The sequence below is a fragment of the Chondrus crispus genome, genomic scaffold (assembly GCF_000350225.1).
Source record: "Chondrus crispus Stackhouse genomic scaffold, scaffold_513, whole genome shotgun sequence".
NCBI lineage: Eukaryota > Rhodophyta > Florideophyceae > Gigartinales > Gigartinaceae > Chondrus > Chondrus crispus.
Window position 1 is genome coordinate 20004 of NW_005178493.1, and position 11601 is coordinate 31604.

Here is an 11601-nt window from a genome sequence, read left to right on the forward strand (position 1 = left end):
TGTGTACGACAAGAGCACGGTGTTTTTCAACTGTTTGGAATGAAAGAATGGATCATAGCGTAAGATCCAGACGCCCGCTTGGTAAATACATACGTATTTTCGAAAATTCGTTTTCATGCGAATGGGAAAAAATTAACGAAGGCGTGGTTTGGTCGCGAAACATTGCGTGGCTCACAAGCGCACGGCCACGCGAGATGAAAGTATAGCGAATAGGCAGACGCTCTCAAGGAAAGCAACTCTATTTGGTGGGGACGAATGGTCCACTTGCTTGCTCTTCCTGGACAAAACAAAATTCTTAGACGGCAAAGACAGCTACGCCATAGACGAGAATTACCACAGAAGTGCAACCCTTGCAACAAGCCGAGCTAGGCATCGCGATAGCCTAAGAGCCGAAGTCTGATCATCATGTCGGATGAAATAGAAACGGCGAGTTTGGAAATCCGGCTGCTCTTGGCGGAAAAGACGGTAGTGATGAACAATGCATGGACGCCATTGTGCGACTACGTATCTTACAGCGCCAACGAATCTGAATCAATAGACGAAGAATTTGCCGTCGTGCGTCTGCCGATGCTGCGCGAACCCGAGGTGCTGTATGTACTGAAGTACTGCCAGTTCATGACGTACGTGTTGGAATTGGGAGTGGTCGGGCAAGAGGTGGAGAAGTGGAAGGCCAAATTTGGGACGATGGACGGGATGATGGCCATCAAGGTTCTGCAAGCTGCAGAGATGATGGGGTGTGCTACGTTGGTCGATCTTATGACTGAGATACTCGATCGAGAAACTGCGGAATTGGCGGACGAAGACCTGTACGACTTTGTAAGTCGCGGTCGCTATCTCGACGAAGAAAGTAGGCATGTGGAGGTTGAAGAGGCAAACACCACCATCACCTCTCTGCTCGCATAATGGAAGGATTGGATGTGTGAAAGCATTTGGATGCGATATTGTGCTTCGAGCAAACAGGCAGATCATTTTTATTGTACCCTTGGATACTGTACACATTTGTATCGCATGTGCAAGCTCAAACAAAACCAAAAAAGCACACATGGCCTGAGCGAACAGGGCAGCCAAAAAGTAAACGTGTAAAAGACTGCATTCATTTCTTAACTTGCGGACATGTGAACGCAAGCGATAACTGATTGACTTGCGGCACTCGGAAGGGAAGCTTTCCAAAAGAAACGAGACGCCAAATCGAGTAGCGTGAGCGAACCCATCCAGGAGACAGCATCTGGCGGACCAATATGTGAAGATCTGCCAAGGGAAAGAGTTCGCCGGCATACAAAGACAGAAAAAAGTAAAGCAGCGAGCAGGGGAATTGGACGATGAAGTAACCCCCCTCAGCACGGACCCAACCGTACAGGGCAGAACGAGCGAGAGAAAGAGTTTTACGAGTAAAACAAAAACAAAAAAAGCGAGAGGAATTAGACGCGGAGTGCGAGGCTAGGCGTTTTCCGTAAACAGAGAGAAAGAGATAGAAAGAAAACGGGTTCGAAAGAGTACATGAAAGGAATGGTCGGCCGCGCGTCTCAAAACCAAGCACGCCCAGCTCGGCGCGGGTGCGCGCGCATATGTGGCGACGACCAGCCTTTAGCTAGTAGTGTCAGTTGTGGCCGTTCCGTTGGGATCGGCGGTGGAATCGGATTGCACCTCGGCGTGGAAGCGGACGAGCTGCTCCTTGTCAGTGATGCCCCAGTACTGCGGAGAGTACATGAGCTTCTTGCGGTCGGTGTTGAGCGAGCCGTCCTCCGTGACGAACTGGTACTCGCCATCGTCCATGTGGACCTGTGCCCAGCGAATGAGCAGATCGATGGTCGGGACCTGGACGTCGACGATCTCGGCCAGGCCGTGCAGCACGCACAGCGAGGCGATATCCTCCGTGAAGTAGCGCGAGTGCCAGTCGACCTGGTAGATGGGCTCGCCGTCCTTGATGACCTTCTTCATCGGTGTGCCGATGCCCTCGAAGCCCTTGCAAGTCGAGAAGATGGTCATGAGGGACGAAGTGTCCTTGACGTCATCGTATGCGGCAAGGACAGCGTCGCCGACATCGAGGACGCCCGACAAGTCGAGAGTCAAGCCCATGCCCTTGGCGACCTTCTCGATGGCCCTGGAGATGGCTTGGACCTCATCGGAGACGAGCTGGATGTATTTGACATCGTCGTACGACTTCATGTCGTAAAACATGGGGACGGTCTTCCGGGTGGTGTTGTCCTTAAACAGCGAGTACATTCTCGCCGGATGAATGCACTGATTGCCAGGGGCGAGGGTAGCGAGCAGGAAGTTTGGAGCTGGGCTGAGCTGGAGCCTAGGGATGATGGCGCTGACAGTAGAGCACATGCGCTTTGCGAGCACGGGGTCATTGGGGTAGCACGCGAGCTTGAGTCTTTCCTTGTAGCCAAAGACGCGGACGCGCTTGCCAAACTCGAGGATCCTGCAATTGTACGGGAGCTTGTCCAGGCCGAAGAGCTTGAGATCGGGGCGGTTCTTGCGAAGGCCGAGCAGATCTGCGGCGAGCCACTGGACGCCGCCCTGGGCGGGGAAGAAGGCGACCCATGCGCCGTGGGCGAGATGCGGGGCGATGAGGTCGCACACGGCGGGAACGGCGAAGAGCGGGAGCGGGAGGATGACGAGGCGGGCTTTCTCAAGGGCGGCGGCGGGGGAGGCGGTGATGAGATGCGGCTTGCCCGTGAGCGTGGAGCCGTCCGGCTGGTCCAGCGTGATGCCGGGCGAGGCGGATAGGCGCTCGGCCTCGTCCTGGAAGGGAGCCAGGATGGAGACGTGCAGCTCCGCAGAGGAGGCACATAGCAGGGCGGAGAGGACGTGCGTGGCGTTGCCGCCGCCCACGATGCAGATGTGCGAGAGATCGGACGGGAGCCACATGGCGATGGAAGGAGGGGTTGGGTTTGGGGTGGGGGTAGGTGGTGGGGTCAATTGGGGTCGGGGACGAGAATTGAGGGAGGCGAGCACGGGTGGAAAGGTGGTGGCGGTGTGCGAGGAGGCCGGGGGGAGATAGCGCGGCCGTGGGTTAATAAGAAGGCTTCGGTGGATCTGCGGCCCGGGAGGACTTTCAGCGAATGTGGTGTAAGGGCGGGGTGGGGACACGTGGCCGGCAAAAGTTTTTCCCGTTAGGAGCGGGCGGGGGGGGGAGGGGGGGGTGTAGCGGATTGTCTGAATCGCGGTTACACGGCGGGGCGGGGAGGCGTGCGGTCATGCGGGCAGGCTACGGGACGCGGTGCGAGATCGGGCGCAGTGACGCAGGCCGCGGTGGCACCATGCGACGACATCGCGGGCGCGCACGCGTGGACTTGCACACGGGCGGCCATTTCCGCGCATTTCGCACGCAATCACTTTCGGAACAAACAGGGCGCGCGTGGCACGCGCGGCCGCACCTTGCTGGCGCTGCGCGATAACTTTTTTTTTGTGGGGGTGGGGGGGTGTGCGTTGCGCACAGGTGCTGTGCAGCGTGCGGGGCAGCACGAGGGCGAGCGCGGCGCCGCCGGGCGACCCCGCCAGGCGGGGTGGAGGTCGCGAGCACTGCGAAGGGGGCGGACATGGCGGGTCGCGCGGCAGGGGGTGGGGCGATGGGGGGCGCGCTGTTTTTTTTTGCGGCTGGCGGGGAAGGGGCTGTACCTTCCGCACCCCATCGGAGGGAGCGGAGAAGAGGAGGGGAAATGTGGGCTGGCAGACGGCGGCATGCGAGTGGTGGGGCACGCGTGTCCTCGCGGGGCGCAATCAACCCGCGGCCAACCAACGCTCGCTGAAACGTGTCGCGCACGGCTGCCGCGGCGGAAGGACTTGCCCTTCGGCCGTGCTCCCGGCGACACGTCGCCCACGTGGACACGGGTAAAGGAACTGCAATTCCCCTAAAACGCCACGTGCCGAGGCTTTGGGGGCAATAGACATTCCGTACACAACTTACCCCAACCGACACACCACCATCTCGTGCCCTCACCATCACCCTGCTAACATGCTGACACCGTTGGCATAGTCAATACCGTACAACCACAACCACCGCGAGCTCCTCAATCCTCACTGCTTCTCTCTCCTCAATGCCTGCGGAATCCTCGCCAACGATGCGTGCCCATTCGCTTCCGTCTTCCCCCCCCCCCGCCCTCCTTCCAGCCGTTGATTACATCCATCCTTCATTCTTTCTCGCCGTCGGAGACATGGGAGGGAAACGCTCCTCCACAGAACGCCCGCACTGTATCTGCCACAACGATTTCCACATCTCGCTTGTTGCGAGACATCTATCATTGCATTCACCGACACGAACCGATGCGATGGATGAGATTAACGCGGCGCTAGATTACGAAATGAACCCCGCAACGTACATCCTGCACTGTGTTTGATTTCGAAACTTGTGTCGAAACCCACCCCGCGAATCAAATTCCACAGAATCCAATTGGACACGCCCACTCCACGCCCCGGAAGTTGGGAAGATACGTACGAGACAATGCCTTCTTCGTGTATATGGCTCGGGGCCCACATGGCATCACATTCCTGAAAGTATTTTGAAAACAGCTTTTTCGATGCCTCACGACAGGGGAGACGTCCGGGAAGGGGCGTGCCAGTACACTTTTTCTTCGGACTGCCGTGGGCATGGCATAACATTACTTCAAGTATCTACCGTCCTGCAACAGACTCTTCTTAGAGGCTTAATTGGCATACAGTATTCGCTTACTTTGGGCACCACTCAAACTGCGAGCCTCTACCTTCCACGTCTTCCAATATTTCCCCAGTCCATCTAACTCCCTCATTCACTGTTGTGCTTCAACTCCACCTCTTTGGTATTTGGTCATGGCGTCCTAGGTATAAATACTATCGAGGTGACGGCGACGGCGGACTAAGACAGACTGTCCTATGTGATGATGTGTGAACAGTCAACATTCACGACACCAGGAAAGCTGAGCCCTTAAATCTGCTCCCCACACATCTACTGGCTCGGTCGTGGTGGTATGCCTGTGTCAATGGCACCACAAATGCCCACACACAGTAAACGCCCAATCACAAGAAAATAGAAACATGTTCGCCGACAAACCCTCTTTTCTCTAAGACCGTCCACAGCGATGGTACCCTTCGAAGGGTACAAAATTGAATCCAATCCAAAATTTGGACTGTATTAGAGCATCCTCGGTCCGGGTAACTTGTTAACATAAATCGCCGCCGCAGCCGCCGGGTAACAGGTGCGCATTCGGCAACGAGCCACGGGCCAAATTGAGCACACGTGGCTCTGCTGGCAGCGCCGTGATCCCAAACCCGTCCAGGCAGCCTGATTTTGCGCTCGCCGGACTGTTACTGTACCCGCTGTTACTGGCTGGTGCGGGCGACGCGCCGGATGTGAAACAGGATGTGCAAATATGGCCTGGGGCAATGGGCCGGATGTACAGTACCGCCATTATTTATAGCCGCACCCCCAAGTTGTGCCGTGCTGTGGCACGCAGCACACGTTGCATAAAAAACAACAACATTCTTGATAAAACAATGCGTGCTGAGTCCGAATCTGCAATCAGATTTTGCAAAGCATAAATACTTTTGCAGATATTAATACATGTGTATTCATGGGGTGACATTAAGTATAGAGTACAGTACATTCTCGCGCCAAGAACTCGGCAACCGAAAGACTCCTTGCCGCGTTCTCTAGCGCGTTAAAAGCCCAATACAATACGCTTCAACACAAGCAGCCTTCCGTGTAACAAAGTACCCAACAGACCCCCCAATTATGCCCCGCGGTAAATCCTTAACGGCTGAAGAAAAAGGCAAAATTGCGGGCCTGCATGATGCTCAGTGGTCGATACACCGCATCACCAAGCATCTAGGCAGGTCCGCAAAAGTAGTAGCTAACTAATTGAAAGCCTCCGAGCTCTACGGAACGAAAAAAAGGAGCGGGAGGAAGCCTACGCTGTCTGCGCAGGCAAAAAGGGCGCTGATCCGAGAGGCGCACAAGGGAGAAATGACGTCAACAGAACTTGTCAAGACACTCTAGCTCCCTGTTAAGTCCAGCCGCGTTCGTGCAATACTCAGCAGCACTCCCACCCTTCGGTATATGCGCATGGCACGCGCACCAATGATGCTTCCGCGCCACAAAATCGCGCGAGAAAGTTGGGCTCGAGAGAAGGTGACCTGGACGACTGGTGATTGGGCAAGTGTAGTCTGGTCTGACGAGAAGAAGTTTAATCTCGACGGACCAGACGGCTTCGCGTTTTATTGGCATGACTTACGAAAGGATAGAAAGGTTTTTTCAAAGCGGCAGCAAGGGGTGGATTTGGTGATGGTTTGGGGTGCGTTTGCTGGGAAAAAGAAGTGTGACTTGGTCGCTTTAGAAGGGAAGCAGAATGCGCTCAAGTATATTCAGACTCTCGAGACCAATCTCCTTCCTTTTGTTGATCAAGAGCTCGGTCCTAGCTGGAAGTTTATGCAAGATGGTGCAGCTGTACACCGTGCTAATTGCGTTTACGAATGGTTTGAGGAGGAGGAAGTGCACGTTATGGACTGGCCTGCCAAGTCCCCTGACCTCAACCCTATAGAAAACCTTTGGGGGATCTTGGCAAGGAAATTGTACGCACATGAAAGGCAGTTTAATAATAGCGATGAGCTACTCGGATGTATAATGGACTTCTGGGGAAAATATTAACACTGAGACGTTGGATAAGTTCGTAGGGAGCATGCAGAAGCGTTGCTTTGACTGTGCAATGGCCAAAGGTGGCCCTACGAAGTACTGAACCAGAGTTATGGTTGTTTAGAAGCACTGTACTCTATAATTACTGTCACCCCATAAATGGTTTTTGATGCATATCTTCCAAACTATTGATGCGCTTCAAAATCTGAGCATTGTTTTGGACTCGGCGTGCAGGAATGCGTCAAGAACAAAGCAGTGTTTTATGCAAAGTAATATTCCTTTACCAGCAATGCATATTTGTGGGGTGCGGCTATAATTATTGGCGGTACCGTACGTAGGTCGGATGCAGGGTAACAAAACGGCGTCTGCGAGTCGCGTTCCTAGTAGGTCTCGGACGCAAACATCGACATTTCATTGAATCACTCAGAAATTGCCAAAAAAATAGCATTTATTTGAACGCGACTTAGTCACCCCTCAAAAGATCTCCAAAAGTGCAAATTACGGATATCCTGGCAAACCTTTACAACACAGTGCAAAATGATAGTATTTACAAGTAAACCAAGTAACTAGGTGGTGATTAGCAGTCCTCTCTGGGCTCCCAACCAAGCAAATCGAGCACAGAGCTCGCCCTGAACTGTCGCTTCATAATATCGGCGCGTTTCTCACGATACCTTTTTGAATACGGCGTCGCCGCTCAAGCTGACTGTTTCTAATACTGTACCAACGACTCGTGAGTTGTGGACACAGACTCATATCCTGTTCACGCAACGGCTTCCAACGAATATAAAAATTAGTCAATCCCAAACACAATCTAAAGACCGGGTCATATTTTTTCACTCCACTTCCACTTACATCCTATAACATTGCAAAGACCACACAACCGCCCGAAATAGTTCTCCACAATGATTCTATCGCTGGAAATAGCCTTGTTCTCTGCAACCTCCTCTGGAGACAGAAATCCCCCTTGCGGTTTGCGCTTAGGGTGGAAAATTCTTCAAAACTCGACCGCGCCCTCATAGCAATTGTCAGCAAGAATTTCCCATTGCTCTGGGTACCATTCGGGCAGCGGCCCGTCGTCATCAATCTACTTTTCGTTGTCCCTCCTTCGCTGCGCACGCCTATGAAAAAAACTGCATGCTTTGAAAAATAACCAAATTCGAAACAGACCCGGGTTCAATGCATACCCGAGGATAATGAGAATCCGGTCGGAGTTACGGAGACCTCCACCTTGAATTCATATAGATTGTGCTTTCCACTAAAATATTTTTCCCTTCCTCTATGCTTCTTGAAGGCCGAAGTGATGGCTTAAACGTGACGTCAGTCGCGTATCTTGCCATTGGGTAGTTTTTAAACATGCGGTTGTTGTCGTGCAGCATTTTCATGGACCATCGTTTGGTCTGGTAGACCACATACTGGTCATAAACTGGCCCAGAGAGCATGCGTATGAAGCGCACTATCATGCGTTCAAAAGCAGAAGTCTTCTGCCCAAACATCCGCGCTAGAAAATCCCATGCCCCACCGTGCTTCAAAACTGCCAACGTCATAAAAAGCACATCTTTCGCCGTGTGCGCGAATTTCCTACCCCTTCCCACGTAATTTTCGGCGATGACATCCTGAAATCCAGCCCATATTTCCACAAACTGAGGCGGTGAAACGTTTGTCATCTCGAGAATTGCTTCCGCACCTCCCTCTTCGTAAAACGTGTCAATATGGGTGCATCCGACTCGTTTTTTTCGTCGCTGTTGTCAGGATGGAGCCCTTCAAAAAGCTCGAACTCGTTACGCCGTTCAATCGCAGCGGTAGACAAGGGCTGCAAAGCTTGAGCAGCATCTGACGAAGTAAATGAAAACACCATTATGAAATCACCGGCCTCGAGATAGAGCGGTACTGTGGTTTAAGGGGGAGAAAAGAGACCTGTGGTGCAGAGGGCAGTGACTTGTGTCGAGGGGGGCGATGGCCGGTCGCAGGGAGTGCGGTGGTCCCTGGCAGAGAGTTCGGTGGCGTGGTGCCGGGAGGGCGGTGGGGTTGGGCGGGGCGGGCAGTGGCCGGTGTCGTTGAGGGCTGTGGTCGGTAGTAGGCAGGGTGGTGGCCTGTGGAGGGGAGGGCGGCGGCTTGTGGCGGAGAGGGCGGCTGCTTGCGCGGGAAGGCGGTGGCCGGTGCCAGGAAGGACCGCGGCCTGTGTCAGGGAAAGCGGCGGCCTGTGACGAAGAGGGCGGCGGCTTGGGCGAGGAGGACGGCTGCTTGGGCGGGGAGGGCGGTGGCCGGTGCTGGGAAGTGCGGTAGCCTGTGATGAGGAGGGCGGCGGCTTGGGAGAGGAAGACGGTGGCCAGCGTCAGAGAGGGCGGCGGCTTGGCACGAGGAGGACGGTGGCCAGGGTCACGAAGGTCGGCGGCTTATGGCGTGGAGGGGGGCTGCTTGGGCGAGGGGAGCGACAGCTTGTGGTGGGGTGTGTAGCGTAAACAGGTCCAGCGATAGGGGTGAATGCGCAGTTCAACCGAGACCCTTGTCGATCGGGAAGACGAGGGTGAAGCGGGACACCAGCTAATGGCACCGGGCAGCGGGCCCGGGTAGCGTGGTAGAGCGGGAACGGGGAGGACGCCGGTACGCGCGAGCGGTTCGACGCCTCGACGCCCCGGCGCGGTACTGGGTAACGATCCAGTACCGACGGGCGGAGGCGGAGCCGACTTGTGGGCGTACCGCGCGCGTCCTCAACCCGCGCTCGGTGCCGCTCTAAGGTAGTTAGCGAGCGCTACCTTAGAATAAGCAGGAAGTCGGACCTTGACTGTCGGTGGGTGACAAGTCTGTTCTTTTTCTCCTCCACCACCGCCGGTCCGCTTCCATATTTAATATACAAAACAATCTATAACACTACAGTACCGAAGTACTGTAGTGGACTACTGTAGCACATATCGGACTGCACTGAAATACTGCCAGCCATCGTGGCTGACAGTACACGTGTGCACGCGCGCTTCCGTCCCGCGCGTACACGTGTGCCCGTGTGCCCGAGGGGTACACGTGGCCACGCGTGGTAGTACTGTAGAGCATCGGTCTCTACAGTATTGGATCCCGTTGATCTAATCTAACTAAAAGGCCCCAGGGGGGTTACACTACCGGGTGGGTTGTGGCTTGTGGCAGGGAGGGCAGTGGCAGATAGGTGGTTGCCAGTTGCAGAGACGGCGGTGGCCTGTGGCAGATAGGGAGTTGCCTATTGCGGAGAAGTTGATGGCGTGGGGCGGGGAGGGCGTTGGCGTGAGACGTGGGGAAGTGGGCTGCACGGATATTTGAGCACTGGCTATTGACCTATGTAGGAAATGGGCGGGTTCTATGCGAAGCGATCGGTTTAATTTGCGATGAGGCTCCTCTTTTGCGCATTGGCGCGGTGCTCAGGTGTGGAACACGTAGTTGTGTATTATCAGTTCGTAATCAGAAATATCAATCGTTTTGGCAATCACGGATTTTTTGAGACACCAATGGGCCACATGTCATCGAGGACTGCCGGTTCGGCATGTAATGCAGTATTTTACTTGTCCCCTTCTATTTTCCTTAAAGTTCTAGTACAATACAATGGGGATCACAACAGCCTCGCCTACAACGTCTACGCCCGGAGACGCGAGCACCACCGAGCGGTGCAAACGTTGAGTCGCGCGGGATGATCGCCTTCACCGCACGCCGCGCAGCTCCTCTCCCGACACATGACAACGGTTGACGTTGCACGTCACCCACCTTTCCACCCGTTCCGCTTCCAGCCTCTCGCCTCTACCGGCTCGCCCCTCCCATCATACGTCGCCGTCCACATCTGCCCGTCCGTTCAGCCAAGCAACCACGCTGACCCCCTCTCGCGGTCTCCCCCTCCCCGCCCTTCTCCGCACGGTGCGCCAGAACCCCGCGCCTTCCAAATGCACTTTCTCTGCATTCCTCAACCTGTCGTGTCATCCGCTCCGACCGCGCCTTTATAAGGGATTTTATTTCTCTAACATGTAAGGGGCCGATGCTTTAGCACGAGGCAGGCGCCCTAATCCGGACCCCCCAGCCTTGCTCTTAATTGTCGGGTATAAAATAGCTGCAACGCGCGAGGGCGGGGCGACGGAGAAAAGGTTTCGGCAAGGGTGGTGTGCTTCGGACCGACTCCACTGCCACACTTTTATTTTGGTCGCAAGTTCAATTCTTCATGATTGCTGATATTAAATAGTGTGTTAACAAAGTTTTATGAGTAATCGTTTTAGCAAATAAGAAGATTCGCGCGATTTTAATTTTTGGCAGTGGCCCGCTGATATGGAACGTATGAGCTGATACCCGCTGAGTGTTATCCGTGCTCACGGATCATAGCATCGGATTGAATCCAGGTCTGTTAACTTCCGCCAATGCAAAACACACCGAAAAACTAGAATCCATGACGCAGCGCGCGGTACAATGAACATGCTTTTTTATCGAACACCGTCAACGCCCACTAGGCATCAGCACCGATCGGCCCATATCCCATTCGCTGCATCAATGGGCACTGTAAAAAGATGGAGCCAAGAAGAAAACATGTTGGCGTGTCAGGCGTTCGTTGCGGCCTCCAAAAATAGGTGCAAAGGGAATGAGCAAAACAAGGAAAGCTTGAAGAACCGAATGAGGAGGAGTTCAGGCGTCTTCTTGCTCAGAGTCATACTTTACAACCTGGTTCTACACTAGGTGTGACTCGAACAGGTTCTTCGATTACTCACCGGGTCAAAAGCATTCGAAAAGGGTGTCTAAACTTTTATAGAATCATACGGAGAGTTAATGCAAAGACAACAGGTTCGCCTTATGAAGGCGACGTTTTAAATGCTGCCACTGCTATATATAATGATCTTTCCATTGTGTCTGACATGTACACATATTTCGGCAGCAGTACTCAAAAAGTTGGAAAGCCATTTCTCTATCTCAACTGGTATCGCTGTGAACCCCTTTCGGCCGACGTCGGTCGCCGGCCGTAATCTTGTTGGGGACCCTGTCTCCGCAGCGAATGT

General features: G+C 54.1%; 2 protein-coding genes; both read right to left on the minus strand.

Moving 5' to 3' along the window:
• Positions 1–531: 531 nt before the first annotated feature.
• CHC_T00000411001 (hypothetical protein) lies at positions 532–1275 on the minus strand. The gene has a single exon (XM_005709925.1). The coding sequence runs from the start codon at positions 1273–1275 to the stop codon at positions 532–534; it is 744 nt and encodes a 247-aa protein (XP_005709982.1).
• Positions 1276–1312: 37 nt separating this feature from the next.
• On the minus strand, positions 1313–2874 carry CHC_T00000412001 (hypothetical protein). XM_005709926.1 is given in 2 exon segments: positions 1313–1584; positions 1585–2874. The coding sequence occupies 1 exon segment, from the start codon at positions 2872–2874 to the stop codon at positions 1585–1587; it is 1290 nt and encodes a 429-aa protein (XP_005709983.1). The 3' UTR covers positions 1313–1584.
• Between the last annotated feature and the right edge of the window lie 8727 nt (positions 2875–11601).

Coding starts and splice junctions, on each gene's coding strand:
- CHC_T00000411001 (XM_005709925.1), bottom strand. CDS start 1,275: ATGCCGGCGAACTCTTTCCCTTGGCAGATCTTCACATATTGGTCCGCC.
- CHC_T00000412001 (XM_005709926.1), bottom strand. CDS start 2,874: ATGTGGCTCCCGTCCGATCTCTCGCACATCTGCATCGTGGGCGGCGGC.